This window comes from Eschrichtius robustus, chromosome 15 (assembly GCF_028021215.1).
Source record: "Eschrichtius robustus isolate mEscRob2 chromosome 15, mEscRob2.pri, whole genome shotgun sequence".
Lineage (NCBI taxonomy): Eukaryota > Metazoa > Chordata > Mammalia > Artiodactyla > Eschrichtiidae > Eschrichtius > Eschrichtius robustus.
Genome location: NC_090838.1, coordinates 62460750 through 62484729, shown reverse-complemented (window position 1 = coordinate 62484729; position 23980 = coordinate 62460750). Strand labels below are relative to the sequence as shown.

The 23980-nt window shown below is 37.9% G+C and overlaps 1 protein-coding gene across 4 annotated transcripts in view; it reads left to right on the top strand.

The window, feature by feature from the left end:
* EXOC6B (exocyst complex component 6B) overlaps positions 1 to 23980 on the top strand; it is a 713885-nt gene that overhangs the window by 525154 nt on the left and 164751 nt on the right. For all 4 annotated transcript variants that reach the window (XM_068564227.1, XM_068564225.1, XM_068564224.1 and 1 more), the window contains one exon: positions 19363 to 19436. In XM_068564227.1, the coding sequence (XP_068420328.1) occupies positions 19363 to 19436 (74 nt within the window). The remainder of the gene's footprint in view (positions 1 to 19362; positions 19437 to 23980) is intronic.

Below are 23980 nucleotides of genomic sequence, written 5' to 3'. Positions count from 1 at the left end.
GTGTGAGATGTTTTAGCAGATCTTAATCGGGCAAACCTTAACAGGCTTGCTTATGATTTTGCGCTGGGGCTTCTGAACTAAGGAATCTTTGTAAAGCGATCTCTCTGAACCTTAAGTACCAGGCCCAAACACCCGCTATTTGGGGTAACTGTATTCCCTTATTTTTATTTTCTCCATTACTTGAGCCCAGCTATCCTTGACTCTCCACGTCCATATAGTTAATTATGCACCATTGGTCACTCCCCACAAGAGTCTGTCTTAAGCCTTCAGGCATTCCTTTACCAATCTCTTCCTGATGTGAGGGAGACAGAAGAGAAGTGAGTCCTCAGGACCCTGGTCAGAAGCATAAGGGAAACAAATGTGACAGGTCTTACTGTCATTCTTCTCTTGCAGCCTTTGAAGTTTACATTTTACAAAAGGAGTTTTGGTCCTTAATAACTAAGCCAGTACTAAACCCAAACTGCATCAGCCTACCAAACAAACTGTTAAAGTGACTACCAGCTCGTACATTAAATCAAGCCTCTCCAGTGAGATGCCCAATAGTAATTAATTTGTCATTCAAAATTATGTTTAGTCATCCTTGAATAACTAGTACAAAATGCGTATCCACACAGGTTTGTTTTTTTTTTTTTTTTTTCTTGCGATTCCTTAGAAAACTCTTACATTCCCTTCTGAGTATAATTCTTTTCTCCCCTACTCTTATTTTGCATATCACCCTTGAGCCCATGTTGTGTTTAGGTCCTAGCCACAGGACAAGATTCAATGAGGGATAGAGTAGGGCAGAGTGCTACCCTTCTCTGGCAAGGGAGATACAATTGAAAGCATTCTGGAGAAGGCTGAGGGATCAAGGTTTCACAATTTCGCTTAGCACCCTTGCATTTATCAAGGAAATATGGCAAAAGTATGAAGACAGCTGGTGTATCAGTTCATAGATCAGTTTGTGCTCTTGATTTTCAGCTCACCCAGCTATCCAGCTGCAGACAGAAGGGGATTATTATAGTAGTGCCTCACGATGGTTCTGTGTTTTCTTGGATTTTTGAGCTATGCGTTCTAGCGAGGACCAGAGTGCCGCATTTTCATTGTAAGTTGCCCAGTGTTATTAAAAGCTTTCACATGAAAGCTTTCCATATTCTTCAGTTTCTTTAAATTGAGCAATGGCAGGACAACCTAGTCCTCCAGAGTTTCACCCTCAATGGGAACTTGTTCCCGGGTGACTTAAGATAATACCTTAATTATGAGCTTGGCTGCCACATTCCATCGACTGTTGACTTCTCATCCTGGGAAATGAAAGGATGCCTTAATGCCCTTTTCCCTGCCATCACCTGTTAACAAGTTCCAAATATAATACATTTCCTCTAAAGTCTTTGTTTTGCCAGCTCAATCCCTAATAATCTGTCTTAATTAAATTATGTTTATTTGCAAGGAACAAACATTTATTCAAAACAGTTCAAGAAAAGAGGAGGACTTATTTTGAATACATGGATTTCATAGGAGCCGAGAAAAAGGTAAACAGCAGATCATGTCTGCACTCTCCTGTCTCCTTAGCCTCTAGCACAGTGCCTGACACATGGTACTTGCTTAATAAATATTTGTTGAATGAATAAAAATGACTCAGTTAGCAACTACCTAAGTTTCTGGATCTTTTTGGTCAGCTCTGAAGATGGAAGGGAGTAGAAGTAGGAAGTGGCTTGGGATGGAAGTCATGTGATATGAATAGCAAGACAACCAGGGATGTAGTTGGAATCCTAAGGAATACTCTCTTAGGAGGATGTACAATTGGCAACTTGAGTACACATATCCTACCACCAACTTCTATGGATTATCAAGCCATTCTTGCCACCAACAGTCAATTCTCAATATATCATCTGTATAATATATAATAATTAAAATCAGAGGTAATAAAAACAGATTGACCTTTGAAACCAGTCTGTTTCTATCATCTCTGATTTTTGTTATTACATATTGTATTTAGTAGTTTGGGCATACTTTATTCCTCTTCTTAACCTCAGTATCTTTATTTATAAAATGAAGTTACAATTATACTATCTCACAGACTTGTTGAGATGATTAAGTGAGTAACACATAACAAATGCTCAGTAACTGCTAGCTGCCATCCTCATTGTCAAGTGTCATTATCATCATCAGAAAGAGTACTAAGCTGGAAGGAAAGTTGTATTATAACCTCAGTTTTGCCACCAACTTTCTGTGTGATCTTGGGAATTCATCAAACCTGTTTGGGCTTTGGGCTTCTCATTTATAATATGGGAACACTTGGCTAGATGATTTCTGAGTTTCCATTTAGTTCTAAGACATTACAGTTTATCATGGGAGGGAAGATAGTGTGGATATTTTCATGTGTATGGAAAGTTGTTTTAAGAATTAAATGAGATAATGCATATGAAATGCTTTACAGATCCTAATACACATATATTTGTAACCACTAGTAAATATTAAATACGTTTATTATAGTTTTAATTATAGTTATGTATGATAACATGTTCATCAGGGACTTAGAGTATATGGAAGCAGAAAGCAGGCTTTGAGTGATTGCCATCAGGGGCTCATAAATTTAATGAACATTGGAATAGGGTCGGTAATTTTTTTTCTCAAAGAAACTTTCTATATAATTGTTCTCCGAGTCTGCTTTATGGTATTTACTTTTGGATAATATTAGTTTAGGAAGAAAGCAAGCTGTCTAGTGAAGACCTAAAGCGCTATAGTATCCTGTAGAAATGTCAGTGTGGTTGTGGATAAGATCAGGGTTGCCATGATGAAACGTGTTACTTAAGCAGTCCTGAATTTCAGGAGAGTCTAAAGAGTATGAATACATTTCTTTTGGAAACTTAGTTATTAGGACATGAGTACTAATATAGTGCTGATATGACAGATAGATTTAAAGAAGACACGTGGGCTTTCTGTGAGATTTACTTCAATCTTAGAAATGTTACATTGATGTAGCAACTGGTATCATTACATACTGTGGGATTCTTGTGAAAAGTTTTGAGTTTAAATACTTCCTTTCCCATTAAAGTATATATTTTATATTTTATCAGAACGACACTTTTCAAACTGTACCTTAATTATCTTAATTGTACCTCTGCAAGTCTTAAAAAGGGAGCCATTTTAAGAATATGGGGTTTGAAGAGAGACAAATGGAAAAAGTTTGAGCCCAGTAAAATTTTAAAGCTCATCTCCCTAGGTTATGTCAAAACAACAGATGCTTCCTTCGTTTGAGGATATGTAATGCCTGAAGATGCAAATTTCCTGTTGTAGACTACTGAAGGACATTTTGTGTGTTTCAGTATCATTGATTTCAGATCCCTTAGCATCTATCCTCAGCCTCATCTTTCTGAATTATAATTTTAAAACAAGCTTTCCCGTTCTGCCTTCTTCCATCTGAGAAACATTAAGGTAAAAAGATTGATGATAGACTTCGAGTTTGTATGCAGAAAAATAAACTTGCTTCCTATAATTTGCAGTGTTCTGCACATGTGAAAATCTAAGGATAATTAGTTATGATTGCTTTAATGTGATGGAGACGATCACTTGTTCTATGAGACAAGCTCTATGGCTAATGAATTTTGTCTTTTGGTTGATTGACTGGTTAATGGAATCAGAAAAAAGATTTTTTGTCTCTTCTGTACAAAAATGCTTTCATTCTCTACTGGAGATAGATACAGGGATTTGGGTAGCCAGTCTTTGTCAGAGCACATCCTTCTTTATTTATGTTATCATTTGTTTTCCCCTTTTCTCAGTTATGTTCTGTATTCTTGTTTCTAATTCTCATTTTGATTCAATATTTGCAGTGAAACTTACAAATTTGCAAGGGAGAATCATTAAGTTGGCAATTATGTATGTATATATATTATATATAGTTATAGTTATCAACATTTCATTCATTCTCTTCATTCCTTGTTTTCTCTGCAAGACCTGGAACACTGTAGATATTCTATACAAGAAACCAGATTTAAAACTCAAGTGCAGTGGGAATTTGTAGGATGAAAATAGAGGCCATAGTCTGGTACTTTCTCAGGCACACAGCTCTCAGTCAATCTATGCAAAAGCTTCCCCAGAAACTTATGGACTGTATGGCTTTGTCTCTCTCCCACTTCCCAGGCCCTTACCAGTTCTTTTTAAAAGCAGGATTGAGGGCTTCCCTAGTGGCGCAGTGGTTAAGAATCTGCCTGCCAATGCAGGGGACACGGGTTCGAGCCCTGCTCCAGGAAGATCCCACATGCCGTGGAGCAACTAAGCCCATGCGCCACAGCTACTGAGCCTGCACTCTAGAGCCCGCGAGCCACAACTACTGAAGCCCTCACGCCTAGAGCCCGTGCTCTGCAACAAGAGAAGCCACGACAATGAGAAGCCCACGCACTGCAACGAAGACCCAATACAGCCAAAAAAAAAAAAAAAATAAATAGATAAATAAATAAATAAATAAATTACTTAAAAAAAAAAAAAAAAAGCAGGATTGAGCTTGGATTCTCAGGTGTGGGAAGAAAACAAACTGCAGCTATCTTCCTTCTGTCAAAAATAGGCAGTACAAAGCCCTGCTTTGTTTGCTGTTGTCATGCTAGGTGCTATGCTATTATGCTATGTTATTATGATGTGCCTTTCTTAGCCATGAAAAGCCCAAACAGAGGGCTTCCCTGCCATTTAAATGGCCATGTCACTTCTCTTTGACTGTGGATGATGGACCCTGTACCCTCTGGAAGGACTTTTCTCAGACATGGATCAGTGAGTAGTGCCCACTCAGTAGTTATTTTGGTTTATGAGCTGAAGTTCCTTGAATTCCAGGAGATAAGGCAGTCATTGTCTCTCTGAACCCATTGCCAGACACCCAGTCATTTGATAGTAGGTGCTGCCAACCTGAGCAGTGAAGGCAGGCAACCTGCTCTTCCTCACCATGGCCTAAGATGCCATCCTTGTCAAGCGAATGGAGATAGATCATGCTGCTCTCACCTTGTTATATATCACTGTCAAACCCTGCTATTGGCTTCCAGAGATCGGCCAACAGAGACAAAGTACTTTTTCTGGTAGCAAATGTTACCTTGGATTGTTTGTGAGGCATTTAAGTGATGAGGAAGTACAAAGGACCTGCTACGTGAAGAATCATAATACCCAGTTAAGCTTCTTTATCTGTGGCAAACCTCCCAATACCCTAAATTCTGTTTGGCTGTTCAGTAAATGCGGTACTTATCCCAGCTCTAAATAAGGACAGTGACTGATTCCTCTTAGAAACTGTTTAGATTTTTCTTCCTAGCTTTATTTCAAGGGATATTTTGGTGGGGGGGGGGTGGGGTGGGGAGGTTGGAGGTGGTAGCAGGAAATTTAACTTAAACAACTGGTAGTTTCCAAAAGTCCATTTTCCTGCTGTATAATTTTGAAAAGGAGAGGAACAGATTTTTTTTTTTAAGTGATATTCCAAACTTGGTGCTCCTTCCCTCTTTTCCTACATTTTCTATTTTAGCTGTTTCAGGTTTCATTCCTTATTTTTTCTCAACTTTGAGACCTTACACACTTTGGAAGTTTCAGGGACTAGAAAGATTAAGAAATGCCATTTCAAAGAAGAAAAAGTTTAAAAATATATTGTGGTTATTGCTGTTTTCCTATTACTTAACCCTGGTTCCAGACTCGGTAAAAAGACTTCCTAAAGTTAAAGGAGTATGTTATAACAATTTCATAATCTCCAAAGCCTTTTTACTATTCCTTTATTAGAAACTTCATAAAACAGTTATTTAAAAATTTTCATTAATCCTCATGATTTGCTTGAAAACACCCAGAAGCATTTTCATGGATAAATGAGCCCATTGAAACGATAGCTTGTCTTAATCATTGCAAACCAGAGACCTCGCCTCACCATTAGCACCAGAGCAGCGTATGGCCATCTCTTTCTGCTATATCAGCTAGCTACAAACATCACGTCAGCTGAAAATTATTTCTTTAGCCCCGCTACCTCATTCCATCAAGCCATTTGCACCTCCCTTTTACTCACATAGGCTAAAATTCTAATGTTTGTAGTAAGCCAGACTCTCCCAGGAATATCTGATGCATTCACTGCTCTTGTCTCCAAGTGTTTACACTGGGACATTTTATACATCTTATATTTTCTTTGGCCCTCACTTCATGTCTTTGAGGCTGAGGCCAGTAAACTATTTATTTTAACTGGGCCATTTTATAGGGTGTAAACCAGGAAATCATATTAAATACCACGTCTATTTAAAAATTATTATAGTAGTTGAAAGTTGACAGACTTCTACTCAGGCCTACAAGAAATTCCTGTAACATTCTAGCCATCTGCTGCCTTTAGGTGGAACAGTACCTTATACATCTCAAAAAACTGACTAAAGTCCTAATTTTTATGAGACATTTTAAAAGAAATAAATTTCAGTCCTTTCCATTATTACCTGCTCTAATATTTCAGCAGTTAACAGATTCTGATTTGAGTTCTGTTGTTTTAATTAAATCATCTATCTAGTCTACTTTTTGTATTACAAATTTTAGAAATTTATCCTTTCTCTCTTCCTCCCTTTTATGTGCGTGTGTGTGTGTTTGTGTACGAGAGAGAGAGAGAGAGAGAGAGAGAGAGAGAGACCACAAAATCCCCTTAGCATTCCCAATTTCATGTTTCTAAGATTGGAATTTAGAAAATGTGAGGAAAATATCATTGCCAACACTTGCATTTAGAAAAGCTGAAGTTTTCAGAAACTAATGAGTTAATTTATAGAATTTTTAAAGTCTTACCTATAATGTTCTATAATGATGGTTGATCTATATTTTACTTCTATTTTCTACTCCTTTCCTGGGAGGAGAAGGTGGTGTATGGTGGGGTCTCTGGTGGGATAATGTACACTTGTATGGGTGAATTGAGGCCTATGTCTTTGTCATTGTTTGCTCACTAAGTAGCTGTGAGTTTGGACAACACACTTCGTCTCTTTCAAAATCTTTTTACTCATTTGTTATACGTGAGTGGTTTGGACTAGGGCATCCCATTGGACTACATGGCTAGGGATTAGCCATTCAAGTAGGATGAGGTAGGTTGGGAAGGGTGTTCTGACAAAGGCAAGTATTTGTATAAATTCTGGGAGGAAATAAAGAACATGGCATATTAGGGAAATAAAACTAGTTCATTATGACTAGAGAATAGGGTGAAATGAAGTGGGGTAGCCAGAAGGAAATGTGGAGATATAATCACTGTTAGTGGATCCAAAGCAGATTTTAGAGAGAGTACCTTTAATGGAAGTAGGGTGATAGACCAGACTGCTGAGAGTTGAGGAATGAATGGAAGATAAAGAAGCTGAATCAGTGCTTGTAAAAGACTCAGAAATTGACATGGAAAGAGAGGAAAGAAAAGCTTGTTTATTTAATTGCCTCTCTTAAGCCTAATAATTGGGACTGTTTAACTGTAAATAACACCAAATATTTTATATAATGTAACCAAGAATAGGAGAAAAATAACACTTTATTTTCTTTGTGGGTATCAGTAAAATTTGCCTGGTAATCTTTCTCGTCTTTTTGTCTTTCTCTGCCCTTTCTTCCTGAATGATGTGCCTTTCTGAAGAAATTCAAGACTCCTCAGTTTTTCACCACATCCCAGCAGTCACATGGCTTAAGGCCTGCCCTTCCCCTCTGACTCACAGGAATCTCTTTGTCAGCTGTCTGCCTGTCAATGGATGGAAACAAGGTGTAGCATCAGCTCCTGCCCAGGCAATTAACCAGGGAAAAGGATGAGGTTCTGTACTCTTCTGTAGAAAAGCATTTTTGAGGGCTTTTAAACATTTTAAAGACAAGAGCGCTTTTAACACTTGAGGTGCTCATTTATCTCCTATACTTCCTAGTAGTTAAGATATTCCTTTAAAAGCACCAGTTTATCGTGGAAAGAAGTTGCTTAGGTACCTTAAGAAACAACTATTTTCATTTCCTTTTTCTCCAACTAACCTAAATTCTCTTAAAACACTAATCTCCCCCTCTCTTACCAGCGCCTAGGAGTTAAAAACGCCTAATGCTTCCTCTAGCGTTCCTGTTGTGTCTGCAGTCAATTCCCTGATCTTGTAACTATCAGCTTAAGGTCTCAGGTTTCACTGACAGAGATTCTCTTTTTCTCCTTCTTTTGTTTTTGTTTGTTTTAGGGGAAAAAAAGAAAAGGGAAGACACGCCCCAAACTGAGCTCTTAGTGGCAAAGTTTATATTCTCTAGTAAGATAGGTCCTAAGTTTAGATCTTGACCTCTGAGAATAAATTCATTAGTCTGTGTAACCATAATGGCAGACCAGTATTTATGTTCATATTGATCTTTCACAAACATTTAACATGGATGTGGATCATTGTTTTAATACTTTACATTATAATTCCATTGAGGGGGTGGAATTCCCAACTAATACTAGAATAATTATATGAAGCAAAGCTAGAGAATATAGAAAATATCTTTCTCTGGGCAAGATGTACGGAACTTTTTATTTCGCCATATCAAAAATGATCTCTCATAATGAAGACTTGCTTTAGTGTAATATCTTTAAATTTCTTGATTCATTTAAGAAGTGACCATGTAGGCAAAAAAAAAAGCATATTATTATTTTACTGTATCCAATTCCAGTAAATTTCACATTAAGTATGCTGGGACACATCTGGCTATAACCTAGATATTAAAGTGGACTCAATATCAAGTTGTAATTTGCTTGATCTGGATTGGACCTTGTGTTCCAACAACAGTTTTCCAACACCAACTGGGTGTTCTGCAATTTAATCCAGTTCTAACACTAACTACCTGGAGTTAGTGCAGACTCCACAGGGTAAGGGGTCAGTCCCACAAGACTGTCCCTCTTCAGGCATCAGCCACAAGCCACAGGTGACCTCAAGCCACTCGCACTTCTTCCTAGCTGACTACAGATTTGGGGCTCATCACATCCCCTTTCAGTTCAGTAATTCACTAGAAAAACTCACATAACTCACCAAAAATGCTGTACTTATGATTACAGTTTTATTATAAAGGCTGTAACTCAGCAACAGCCAAATGGAAGAGATGCATAGGACAGGATCCTGGGGAGGAGGGGGGCAGAACAGAGTTTCCATGACCTGTCCTTAAGGATTCCAGGCATGTCAACCTTCCAGCACATCAGCATGTTCACCCGTCAGGAATTCCTGATCCACGGAGCTTCAGTGTCCAGAGTTTTTATATGGGGGTTTCTTTACATAGGCATGATTGAATAAATAATTGGCCACATGATTGAAATCAATCGCCATCCCCTCCCCTCCCTGGAGATTGGGGGTGGGGCTGAAAGTTTCAAACCTCTAGTCACAGGCTTGGTCTTTCTGGCTTGTCCAGCCCCTCCCTTAAAACTACCTAAGGGCCCACAGGAGTCACTTCAGCATAAACTTAGGTATGGTCAAAAGGAGCTCATTGTGAATTGCTCAGGAACTTTCCTATTGCTCAGGACCTTTCAAGGGTATTTGAAATACCCTTGAAATAATAGATTTAGAGGGATTAGGTTCTATCTGGTTCACTGAGTTACCTTTTTTGCTTTTTAATTTTTTCTTCTGTAAAAGTCCATAGCTCCTCTATGTCAGGAGCTGGGACCAAAGACCAGATACATTCCTTGTTATGTAATAGACCTCAAGAGTATATTTGATTCAGTCGCATAGCTTTAAGCAAGTGAAATATTCTTAATTCCATTTTACAGAGGAGACATCTGGCACTAAAAACTTATATGGTTGGCACAAGGTCACATAAGTAAATTCTAGAAAGGATTGGAATCCCAGTTACCTTAGCTTATGATATATCCATTTTCTGTGGACATCCATCAGCTTAGACTATGAAACTCAGTTTTCCTGGCAAATTGTGAGACTATCCACGAAATGTGTACCAAAGAAGCATTAACTATCTGCTTTCAGTTTAGAAAGAATCATAATTGACTTTTAAAAAAAGCTAGCTCTTTTAGCTTGGGAAACATGCTATGTGGAACCTACCTTAATCATTTCTCTTTCAGTATTTTTCATAGCTTTGTGTGACATACCTCCACCCTGTTCAAGAGCACTGACAGTGTCTTGATACTTTTCCTTTTAATGAGTCCGCATTTGTTTTGTTTTGTATACTGACAAAACATTTTGCAGTTATAGATCAGGATTGCTACTGGTATCACTTGCTGGGGAAATTGAGAGCCAGAGAGCTTTGTCCAGAAACATAATGCTGCTCAACTATTATTATTTTTTAAAAATTATGCCCGAATCATTCCAAAAATGATTTGAGACCAGTTTCAGTAGGATAAGTTGAAAAAAATAATAAATTAGATATAAGAAAAGAAAATGGGATGAAGAGAAGAAAGGTAAGAATACTAGCATGAGAATTAATAGAGAGGTAATATAAAAATTTATTGACAGGCACAGTGAAGAGCATACAAAGTATATAGCTCTCTCAGAGGTTGGCCTATTTTTAAAATATGGGCTGAATAGAAGACATTGTGTGGTATCAGGAACATTTGCTTCAATCCTAATTTCATAGCCAATGTAAAAATGGAATTCATATTGTTATGAATTTGGGGAGTGCTCTTTCCTTGTCATTTCAAAGTCTGAAATCATTCTTTTCACATTTCGTTTTAGTTTTCATTCTTTACAGTCAACATCATCTAAAGCTGTGCTGTCCAGTACTATAGTTACCCGCCACAAGTGGCTGTTAGAGCATTTGACATGCAGCTCAGAAATGAGTTGCACTCTAAGTGTAAAATACATCCTGGATTTTGAAAAAAACCTCATGAAAAAATTTTAAAATACTAATTTTATGTTGAAATTAATATATTTTAGGTATATTGGGTAAAACAAGATATATACTATGACTAATTTTAAAATTAATTTTTGTCTTCTTAACCGGTCTACTAAAAATTCCAAAATTACACATGCAGCTCACACTTCTATTTGGACAGTGCTTTTCTAGAGAATTGATTTTCACCGTTACGTTAAATGCCCTACAGAATCCTTCTCAACGTAAAATTTCAGATAGCTTAGCTCTGAGTCTCTGTTCGTACAGCAGAATAATCAGTGCTGAACAAACACATGGATAAGATTAAGTCCTTGAAAGCAGAGTAAAAATATCAAGGATACAAAGTTACTACTTCAGAACACAAGTCTTTCTCATCTCTCAGGAAACCCACGCCTTTCATGGCAGATCCTCAGTTTTCTTACAGATGCACAGAAGCACTGCTGATTGCTAATTGGGAGAGGCTTCTTTTCACTATAGTTTTAAAAGATCTATTATGAAATTGGCCCTTATTTTGCAAAATTGCAAAGCATTTGGGAACTTCAGAGGAACATTGTGGCTTTACACAGATCTATATATTTTTATGATTTTATTCTCTAACTAAATGAAAAAGACATAGATACACACATATATACGTGTGTGTGTGTGTGTGTGTGTGTGTGTGTGTATATATAGATATATATATCTATATATATCTATATATAGATATATATATATATATATATATGTGGAACATGTAGAGTGAATATTTGCTTTTAGACATTCTAGATCAGGGATGCATATTGAAATAATAGAAAGACAGATTTAGAGGGATTAGGTTCTATCTGGTTCACTGACTTACCTTTTTTGCTTTTTAATTTTTTCTTCTGTAAAAGTCCTCAGTAATTACAAATGCTCCTTTCAGCTTTAGGATTCTAGGTTGTAAACGCAAGTCCTAGGACATCTTGTGCTATGTTTTTGGTGATTATTTGTGGAATATTAAGGGAAAGTCCAATGCCATGTGGCATGACATTGTTCTGCCACTTGTTATGGTCTTGGCTTTCCTTAACTTTCTTCCTCCGCAATGCAAAAGATACTCTGTTTAATTTGGTGAATACAGCTAAAGTATTCTTATCCTCCATTTAAAATATTATTTCCTTAAACGAAGCACAGTACCCAGTGGCCTCCTGGACTCCATGACATGGTAGGAATTTATGTCATCTCCTTCTTTTAAATCTCGAATAAAATTGTTTTCTAATTTGCTTTGCTAGATTCAACCAATTAATTTCATTAAACTGTTTACAGATTTTTCTTATATGTTAGATACGTTGGGCAAGGCATAGAAATCAGCTTCTCCAGTTTTCTAGGTTTATTCCACATAAGACAGCTACTCTCTGCAGGGGAATGTATATTGTCATTGACACCAGTCACTGCCAGTACCTGAACCCTCATTTCCTCTCAGTGGTACAGTGCAAGGGACAGCCAGATGGAGACTGATTGGCTTATTTACTCAGCATCATCATGAAAGTTCTTCATGCTTGTGGCCATTTCCTAGCTTATAGGGGATTAATCCCTTACTAATTAAAAAGCTATGTCTATCTGTCCTAGTTTTCAGCTGTGTTTTAGAGCAAAAGGAGTTAGGAGAATTAAACTTTGAAAACAATTTATAAATCTGTTTAGAGTACTGGTTTGGCATTTGCTGTCAGACTTTGTTATTATCAGTTTTAATCATATTTCTCACACGGAAACTCAGAATAGGTTAGTTAGGCTGTACTTTTCTCTGCCCTTCTTGAGGTAGGCGATGTAGTGAGTTACCTATTAAAAATATGTAAAAACAAAGAAAAATTTACATCACAGAATTATACCCTAGATAATTAAAGGTAACTATTTTTTATGATCACGTGTTCATACAAGTACACTTATACAAGTATAGTCAGCTGAATCTCCAAGGAACTTTTCCCTCCCACCAGTCCTCCCTCCCTTTTTCTGTCTCCTTGATAGCTCTCTCCTTAGTACTTACTTCCTTATGTTCTGGCTGACCTTTCTCTGACCAGCAGAGCCTCCAGTGGAGTCCCTGTGGAGTCCATCGACTCTTCTCTGTAATTAGCTTAGTGGAGCCACTGTGAAGTGATGCAAGAAGGTTTTAGCTTCCCCAGAGCCACACTTTGTAGCCTAGCATACTCCTTATCTGTTGCTCCAGGGACCCAGATACCAGGAAACCATTATATTAATACAGCAACAGCAGCTCTTATTTTTGTAATCCCACGAAAACCACATGTGACCTGACATGATCTTAAGATATAAACAAGTACCCAACATACTTTGGGCTCCAGAGGACTGACTTTTCTTTCTTACCTGACATTTTGGCCAAAAACCAAATCCTTAATCCATTCAGTGAAGGCTGGTGATGCTATCTTATCCACTGTCTGACCTGGAACTTAACTGGGAGCAATAGTATATGATACTAACCAGGAACCTCTGGTTAAAATTTTGCCCACTACCTTTTCAACGTTCTCTTATTTGAGCAAATTAGCTTTTCCTCTAAGAATTGCTATTTTACCTGTTTCCCAGATATTGTACTAGTTTTGATTTCCTGAAATAAATTTTACCTTGCTCATCTCCTTTGAAAATTATTCTTGTTCTATGGGCAATTTGCAAAGATTCAGAAGAATTACTTTTATATTCTGTTTCCCACAGCTCGCTTTTGATAAATTCTCAAATGTCCTGTCTAGATATACAGATTACAGACTCAGGCAGTCTTTTTTTTTTTTTTTTGAGAGTTATGTTTTATTTGGTGACCTTACTGAGAACTAAAGCCCGGGAGACACCTCTCAGATAGAATTGTTCCAAAGAGGTAAAGGGAGGAGTCAGGGTATATAGGAATTTTTTGCTGGAAACAAACAAACAAACATGGAGTCAAACATCAATAGATTATAGCTAATCACAAAAAGCAGACATCTCAAGTTAATGATTTTAGTGCTTGTCTAGGTATGGAAAGATGCAAGAGTCTGGACTCATAGAAATTATTCCTTTGATATGCATCTTAATTATCTAGGGCCAGTATCCTGTTTTTCTTCATCCTGAAATCTCTTCAGGGCACACTGTCTAGGGTGGATGCGATGGTTGGTGGCTTGATGGTGGGTAACATTCATTGTTTACCAGAATGGCAGGCAACATTCTTGTTTACTGAAATAGCAGGCAACGTTTTTGTACCACACCAGTGTTAAAACTTAAAAGTCCTGTATCCTGGGAACCCTACATGCAAGTAGGGGCAAAAAAAAAAAAAAAAAAAAAGAGTGAGACGAACACATAAGTCAAGCTTTTCCAGGTCCTCACCAGCCAACTTCACCTATAACCTTTTATTTTTTTAATTAATTTATTTTTTTAACATCTTTATTGGAGTATAATTGCTTTACAATGGTGTGTTAGTTGCTGCTGTATAACAAAGTGAATCAGCTATACGTATACATATATCCCCATATCCCCTCCCTCTTGTATCTCCCTTCCACCCTCCCTATCCCACCCCTCTAGGTGGTCACAAAGCTCCGAGCTGATCTCCCTGTGCTATGCGGCTGCTTCCCACTAGCTATCTATTTTACGTTTGATAGTGTATATATGTCCATGCCACTCTCTCTCTTCGTCCCAGCTTACCCTTCCCCCTCCCTATAACCTTTTAACCTTTCTGAGTTTCATTCACTTCCCTCATCTCTCTCAAGGCCTTGAACTCTGAAAAACCAGAGTACTTTTCTCTGGCTGTAAGGCAGTCATTTTGATTCCTCAACGCCCCTTCTAACTCTGACTCTCCCGTTTTATTCTAATTAGGGTTCTCTGCTCTTTATAAAATTTATATTTTGTTTTCCTCAGCCAAATATGAATGTACCAGATAATTTTTAAGTTGGTTTAAACATGTTTTTCCTCCCCCCATCTAAGCGGCAGTTAATTTTAAGACCAGCCTTCAAGCAGTGTAGAAAGCATTTTGAAATTAGTGGAATCCCTCCTTTTTCTACTTTGGCAATTTTATTTCATTATAATATGAAGATTTTTAGAAATGTAAAACTATAGGATACTTTTGAGAAATTAATTTTGCTTTAAAAACAATTGCCACACCTCATCGATTTAAGTGTGTATGAGAGTGTGAAGGAATGTTGGATATTTAAGTGAGGGGTTTTTTCTTTCCCTCTTTATACCTTTATACCTCTTATTTTCTTTCCCTCTTTATACCTTCACTTAACAATGTGCCTTCTTTCCTATAACTTTGTACACCTCCTTTTAATTTTTTTAAAATGAAAATGTATCTCTTTAAAAGATTTTTCACATTTGCACGTTGGATCTTGGAGGCAGGCCCCGATCCCAGCTTCAACTCTTGTCCATACTGTGATTGGACGAGGGCAGGGAAGAGCTGCTGGGGAGAGCCGAGCTCTCTGAAGGATGGCTGGGTGCTGGTCAGGGGCTCCACTAACCTGAGCAAGTTTTCCAAGAGGAAACTCTCTTGCCAGCCTCATTGGAACCTTGATTCAGTCCCCACATAACATTAAGATAGTCAAAGGTAGGATTTGGTTCTGCGTTAAGTGGAGGGCCACTCTGCCGAACTCCAGCCTTTGGAAACTTCGGCACTGGCTTCAGCCAGTTAGAGACTGAAAACATACCACAGACCTTGGAATCCAGAGACAAGTCCAGAAAGAGACTTTTTCACTGTGCCCCGTATATCCATTGCTTCCACTTGGCCACTAGGAGACACATGTACTCCTTTTTATGATGTCAAAAGAAGGAAAGTTTTTATTCATGATTCTAAAGAAAAGCTTCTGTGTGTACATATAATCAGTTTGTATATGTGTCAGCAGACTTGGGGCTCCTCGTCCCCCTCCCATGTGTAGTTTTCCTTCTCTCTATCAAGCAGCCTCTTATGACATGGGTGTGCAGATCAATCCCAGTTGCCTATAATTCTAAATCTTGAACAAGTTATATCTCTTATTACTAGAGAAAATAGCACTAAATAATTTTGAGGGGTGTGTGTGTGTGTGTGTGTGTGTGTGTGTGTGTGTTCTTCTATTTCCTTTTCTCTGATTATAAAAGTGGTCTCATTTTTAAAGCTTGTAAAATGTAAAGAATAATAAAATCCCTTGTAATCTTCCTCCCTCTAACAGCCTCAGTTAACATTATGAAATAAATGCTTACTGTCGTGTTTTCTATTCATATTGTATTTTACATAGTTGACGTCAGACTAAATACAAACTTTAAAAAAATATTCACACTTTCTTACGCTCTTAACATTTTTCATATATGGAAAAAATTGACTCTAGAAGAACAGTCATGTTTTAAAGGAAATAATTGAATCACAAAATTATGGGAGATCTATTTCATGCATTTATTGATTTCTCAAATAATACCAGTGAAAATTACTGTGCTGTGGCTAATACACTAGTAATTAGTCATATCAGCTTCCTTTAGGTGAAGCACTTAAATATTTGCCTATAAATTTTCAATACCAACTCACTAACTCATAACTGAATAGTAGCTGAATTTCTTCTACTGTTTTGTCCTGGATATAGAATAGTGTCTCTTGACCTTTGTTTGGTCACCAACCCTCTGAGAAGTCAATAAAAGATATGAACCTTCTTCACAGAGAAACACATATTCCCACAAAAAACTAATTGTAATGATAATCAATGATGATATGCCAGGCACTCTGCCAACTGCTTTACATAGTGGTTTCACTTAATCCTCGTAGCAGCACTATAAGGAATATGCTGTTACCCTTATTTTTGAGATGAAGACATTGAAGCTTTCAGGAGATTAAGTAGTTTGCACATGGCCTTAGAGCTAGTGACTGGAGCTCAAACTGATTTTTATGACCCAAAGCCCATCTCCTCAATCATTGGGCGTCTAATTTTAGGGAGCTCGTAAATTCCTAAAGCCTACTTATTGATACTCAGGTTAAAGGCGTCCTACTATTGCAATCCAGAGATTTTCACTGGCAGTAAAGAATATGTGTAATTAGTTAATCTTGTTATTTCTGTAAATTAATATATAAGTATTTGTTGGACATCTACTGTTTTTAATACTTGCTACGTTCTGTGATATGGTCCTTATCCCTAAGGACTTTCCTGCCTACGTGGGAAGACAAGAATTACATATGTAAAACAATGAGAAAAAAAATGTAAATATGAAGTTGAATATATAGTAATTAAACATTTCCATAAGCTATACCCCAAAATTAATCTCTTTACTCTGTCACACATGATATAATTTTCATTCCCTGATTTATCAAAGGAAAATCAAATCTAAAAGGCCACCATGTCCTCTGGGAACCTGGGAGATTCAGTGTGTCATAAATTGAGGTCTATAAAGTACAGCTCTGACTAAATATGTATCACATCCAGATTCCCGAGTGGTTTCATCAGCATCATGTCAACCCCAGGGGTCATGCCCAATAAGGAGATTCAAGAATGTGTAGCCACCTCTCAAGCATGCAAACCATGTATCATAGGGCAATCCCGTTGAACTGAACATGTGTAGGACAGCAGAACACCGTGATAGCTGCTGCATCTTGACTCAAGCAGGGTTCCTGCTGACAGAGAGGACTTCAGATGATGCAGCGTAGCTGTTATGTCATACGGGAGCAACAGTGATAATCTACCAACCTTGGATGAAACTCCCAGGCACGGGAAGCTTATTTAAGCTGACCATCTGACAATCAAGACTCAAAGAGTGGCTGTGGCTATAATTCAAAGGACTGCTTTCTACAGGAGCATAGTATGGGAAAGTTGTACTTGTAATTGAGCAGTGGCCATATACAAGGTTATCACAGATAATGGCTACTGTAAGACACGAAGGATGGATTCTGTCAAGCTTTTACTAACATGGCTCTCATCATGCATTTGTATAGTCTTAGAACTTTACTCTTTTAAAACTTTAATCATTTGGGCTATACATATGATAGAATTCATTTATAAATGGCATATAAATTTTCTTTCCAAAGTAAATAGAAACTTAATGTGCTAATCATTCTATATAGTTTATCTCCTTCCATTTGAGTCATTTTTATTTAAAATCTCTAGAATAAGAATATTTTGTGTTACAGTTGTACAACACTTTGTGCTCTATACAATTCGTTTCATAACTTGTTTTAAATTTCATTTCACATAATGTTTTTGTGTTCCCTGCAACTTACCTTGTTAACATTATTTTTTAAGGTAGGTCAAGGATTTTATGAAAACCTAGTAGACATTTCCTAGATGGAAAATATTTTTAAAGAACAGAAATTCCTGTCATTGTTCATAAATCATCATTTGAATCTATGCAGCTACTAGTTGTTTGAAGTAATTTTCCAGACATATATGCAGATATCTTGATGGATTTTATTTAATTTCAAAAGAATAACATGATACCAACTTTCTATAATCTCTTAAATTCATTCCTGAAGAAAAATATAATTGAAAGGAAAACATTCCTTTTCATATTCGCTTTGAGCAGATACTTGAGTTGTTTCTGAGGTAAATAGTAGATTGATGTTAAATGTTTATCACGCTTTGGCTTCACAGAGAGAATTCAAGGCATAGTTAGTAACTGTCCAACTTTTGAATTTGCTCTGTATGTATGTGTGTGTGTGTGTGTGTGTGTGTGTGTGTGTGTGTGTTTTGTGTGTATGTAGGGGCTTAAACAAGACCTTTTGATTGCATAATAAGCAGGGCTTAGGGACAATAAAATTTGACATTCTTAACTGTTACTAGTGCTTGTCCCTGTAGCCCTGTGCAGTTATCTTCTTATTAACAATGTAGAAGCCAGAGTCATAAACTGAGCATGTACCCAAGGCGCTACTGTAAATTGCAAATAGCATTCATGTGGTCTCTTTGACCTAAGACTAAATTCGGGTAGAGGGAAGAGAAAAAAGAATTTTTGAGAGTGGAATAGAAGTAGAAGTCAGGAACAAAGAATACACTAGAAGGATGGACATGTACAAATGTTTCCTAAGTTTTTGCAGTGAGATTTATTTAGATGGGTCTTCTCATATCTGCAATACTCTTCTACTGAAGAGCCAAGCGCTAGATTGGGGCAGCCTCTGCTGCTGGTGTGTGTGTCTGTGTGAGTGTGTGTCTGTGTGTGTGTTGGCGATAATGCACTCATGAGATAATACAAATAATCAGTGAGGGAATAATTAATGATGTGGCAGGGAATATTTTTTGATAAATGCTTGGGGAATGAGGTGACAGGCGTGAAATTCGAAAATTCCTTCAGCGATCTAAAATATAAATAGCTTTCGGAACTGAAAAGAGTTTCACAGCTGAAGATTTTATTGTGTTGAGAGGAAAAACTTTTTTCTCTCCCCCACTCCCTCCTCCTTTGCAAGTTGTTTGTCCATTCACAAAACAAATACTCTGAGGCCCAGCGCGGCTCATGGGAATAAATTTCAGGTCGAATTAGTACAGTTTCCTTGCTGTCAGGATGCTGGAATTAATGGTGTTTTGATGACACGAATTTTGAAGGGCAAACAAAGAAGCTGAAGGGAGAGAGACATGACTCCTTAGAAGCTTGGTCCTCCTCTCCCCCAGCCTCTCTTGTCTTCCCTGTCATCCGTCTGCCAATCTCCCTGTCCATGGTTAGTTAAAGGCGCTTTTTATCCTCTTTTCTTTCCCACAGAGTTTGCCAGATCCGGCCCGGTGCCTGGGTTCCAGGAGGACACGCTGCAGTTGGCCTTCATCGACTTGAGACAAGTAAGTCTTTGTGTTTTTGTTTTTTGTTTTTCTTTTAAGATGTGTGACTGAAGACCATCAGGTCTTAAGGAAAAGGGGAGGGGAGGGGGATTGGCGTTGGCGATTCACACTGGAGACCTAAGGGTTTTTCCCTGTGTTTGAGGCCACCTCTTTTATTTAGCTATCTGGGATCCTTAGCTATGGTGGAGTTAAAGGTTTTGTGGGTGGAAGGGAAGGCAGGAGGTGGGAGGAGGGACCCAGAATGTAGAGGGACTCAAGTGACCCTCAAGTGATGTGACCCATTGTGCTATAGTTGGCTTCTGCAGACACAGCAAAAAGATAGCTCAGCAAACCAGTGCTAAGCAGGTGCACTGATGCAGAGACTGCCTGCCCAGAGGACTTTTGTTTGCAGATAATGAGGGCAGTAGCATTTAAGAAAAATGAAATATTTTACATTCTGGATTGTTGGTTTGGTTTGTTGACTTTTTTCTGTTGCCTTAAGTCTTCCCATCCCCTCCTTTGTAGAATGCGGTCAGCCATGAGTGACTAAGCGGTCATTTTAGATAATTAGCAAAGGGCCTGACCAGTCCTGCTAACCTGACAGGCAACCCTACTAAAGTAATGCGATGAAAGCCGGTACTTAGGTGTACCTGAGCTTTGCAAGCCCATTAGATAGAAAGAGTCGTGCTATAGAGCTGTTGCTTGCAGGTTGAAAAGGGTGGGTTGGTAGGCCTTGGTGGATGGGGTATAGAGGAGCAGTATGGGCGGGGGCCGAAAGAGGGAGAGAGTTAACTGGGCTCTGTCATCTCTTCACTCTGAAGATGGATGGGGTTGGATAGAAAGTGTGAATGAAGTAAGAGTCAATGACTGATGCTTCTCTCCTATTAAAACAATCTTTTTTTTTTTTGTCTGTTTTTTAAAAGGGGGCTGGCTTTGTTTCTCCTGCCATAATGATGCAGTGCCTCTTGTTTTCAGAGCTGACAAAGTTTGCATTCTGAGAACTTTTAGATGCCCAGGGTATTTCTTAAAGCTGTAGGACCCCTTGTATTGGTAGTCTCCTTACCACTGTGACTCGATTCATGCTAGAACAGCTTTTAACCCATAATGGATGGCCTGAGCTACCCCTGAATCCTTGTGGATGGGTGGTGTAATCTGTCATCTGATGACAATTCTGGAAAGCACTGTTAAGCAGAAAACAGAAAATTGTGTCTCTATAGACCCGCCAAAGTTTGAGGATTCAGGCCGCGTCCCAGAAACGTGTGTCAACTTAATATTTAGGAATTGAGGTGGGGGTTCTCTTGCACATAAAGGCTTTCCCAGCATGGTCCCAAATGCAGCTGAGTATCTCTTTCCACGCTTAACACCTTCCACCTGTGGATTCAGCAACTCAACCGAGATGTTCAGGTTTTAACCCCTTGGCTGATGTAAACCTGAAAGATTGGGATTTTGCTTTACGGTTTTGTGGAGTGGTATCTGCTTGACTTTCCCAGCACTGTTTCTTCTCAGAGACTTCTGAGCCAATTGGCGTTTCTTGGAAAGCAGAAATTGAATTTCATTGGGAAAACACATCCAAGGAAAAATTTTTCCCTTCTCACTCTTCATGGAAAGGAAGTGTGGTCATTCTCTCGAGTTTGTGGTTTTGGTCCCTATGGAAAGCAACTAGTGTTCACAGAAAATGTTGACTAAGGGAGTAAGTTAGAAAACACAGCCGAAATAAGGTGGATCTGAGCTGGGGATGAATGCTCAAGTACTTGTGAGCTCTCAGTGAGCACTGTTGCTTATGCTTAAGTTCCTATTTTCTGTTACATTTTTGTTCTCAGAGTTCCTATTATGAAGTTTTAGTAGTAGAAACCAAAACTCCAAAATTTCACTGAATCATGAAAGAATATGCTTCTTCCTATTGAATCTATCACTTAATTTCTATTTATGTCTGTCTCTATTAAAGCAGCTTAAATTTTTCTTAGATCATTTGAAAAACTTGCCTGGCTCATTATTAGCAGGCCTCAGGTAGGTTGAATCAGTGTGACAAAAACGATCTTTCCACATCCCGTGCTGAAAATATCTATCTCTTTGCAGTTCATCTTAGTCATTCTCATAACTTAAAGTGACCATCATTTTTAAAGTGAGCAGCTTATGAACTATAAGAGATGTGCCGATTATAATAGAAAGTCTGGAAGTGTGGTTTCAAAGGAGATATCTTGACCTCAAATGAGACATGATTAGGTGTCCTTGAGTATGTGTCCTTTTGCCTCTACTCTTTGGAATCCTAAAATAGAGTTATGGAATTTGGGGGCTGGGTGCTAATCTTAAAAATCATGTAGTATAACCTTTGGCTTGATACTTGGAATCCCTGTACAGCACCCTAGACTGTGCTTGAATATTCTCCTTGAAGAGAACTTGCTTCCCCAAAGCAGCAGGGTCCACCTCAAGACAATCTGATTATAAGAAAGGTATTTCTTAAGTTGGCTAAAATATGTCTCACTTAACTTTGACCCTTTCACTCTTTGTATTTTTATTAATGCACTCCAGTTTGGGGGACAGCCTTTCTATCCTGAATTATTGAGTTTCCATCTGCTAGTAATTGAATCTTTTTCACATGTAGCATTGTTACTCATTCCATATCTAGTCTTTATGTGGTTGATTTTATACACCACAATTGAAGACTTCACTCTCTTTGGTCTGCGTTTTCCTTCTAGACATTCTATTAACAAACCAGATTTTAATCATTCTTATTTATTTAGCCTGTCTAAACCTTTTAAGGTCCTGACTCAGTTATCCACCTTACTACCTGATTTAACCATTATGCCCTTTATAAGTCAAAGATAACAATATTAATCAGGAATGGCCGAAGTTAAAGGAAGAAGTTAAAGTTAAGGCAAGTTATAGGATACATACACTCACCCATGCAAAAAGGGGATTTGTCCCCAGTTCAGTGCAGCAAGGATATTCTTTTACTGTCATTGAGTGTATTTTCTTCACTGGTTTATGAATGTATTCATTCTGATCATGCTTTCATGTTCTTTTGCTTTACAGTGTTTCAGACTCTATCAATTGAATGATAATTTTTAAAATATTCAAAACATGGAATATTTGATGAACTCATCTCTGTATAGACTATAATAGCAGAGTGTCATTTAAAAGCCATAGAATTTTGTTAGGAAGCAAATTAGATGTGGATAGCAAAACTATTCATCCTTTCTGAGCCGTCCTGTCTATTCTAATTTTTCTACTTCTTAAGGAAAAAAGTGAAATGACATTTTGAATACACAGGCTTTCATGATATGTTACACTTTTATAGCACGTCAAAGTTAAAGTATATTTACCTACGTACCTCATTTGTCAGGTTTCTGGGTTTAGAAAGCCAGCTGTTAATGTGAATTAGTGCAAATCAAAATCTTCTTCTCTGCCACTTTATAATTTCTATATTCCCAAGCTCATAAAAGTACGATTGCAGTACAACTTCACATTCATGTATCAAATATATGCGCACATTTCTATGAAAATCCAACTTTGGGTTAATGCTAAATCTTGAGAAGGACAACTTAAAGGCTCACTTATTAACTATCTTGAAGTAGCATTTATATTCCAAGTACTAATAATTGCTGGCCCTTAATGGTTCATAATTGAGAATAACAACACAAGGCCAATAGTAGATCCTCAGTAGTTATTTGATTCTTAAGCAGTACTATGGTTTGTACTTTCTTCTATTGTTAAACATTAAGTAAATTATGCTGATGAACACCAGAATTTGAACTTCAGATGATTTTCATTTCAGTTTATCAAACTCTGAGTGCCTACTGTGAACAAAGCACAACTTAGGTGTTGTGGGAGTACACAAATGAATATAATACAGTCTCTGCCCTCCAGTAACAAAGAGGTGAACAGCAAATACTTGATTCTAATATAAGGCACACTATGATTAAGTATTTCATTGGAAAGCTAAAACAATTGTGTATGTTTCAACTATTTCAGCAGCTTTTGCTGCATAACAAATCACCCCAAAACATATTGGCTTAAAACAAGAACCATTATTTAGCTCAGGTTTCTACAGATAGGATAGGTTCAGCTGAGCTCACTCATACTTTGAGATCAGCTGCTGGATCGGCTCTGGACTGCCTGATGTAGCATGCCTTAGCTAAGCCGACTCTTTTCTGCTCCATGTGATCTCTCACTAACCAACAGCCCAATCCAGGCTTAGTCACATGGCCTCCTGGCAGGGTTCCAGGAGAGCAAGAGGAAATGTGAAAACCTCTTGAGGCCTATGCTTGAAATATCACTTCTTCCACATTCTGTTGGCTAGAGCTAGTCACAAGGCCAGCCCAAATTCAAGGAATGGGAGAATAGACTCCAACTTACACTCTAGTTGGAATATAAGACTTCTATATAATCATGTGAAATAAACAATGCAAATCAGGAGCAAGATTGAATCTCTAAGTGCAAAAAATGGCCATGAAGTACAGAGGTCTTTGTAGGCCTGAGTAGTTACAAAATATTTCATGGAAAATGTAGAGAGTTAAACTGAGAGGAAGTTAGGTGTTGATGAGGGGTAAAGGTATTTCAAACAT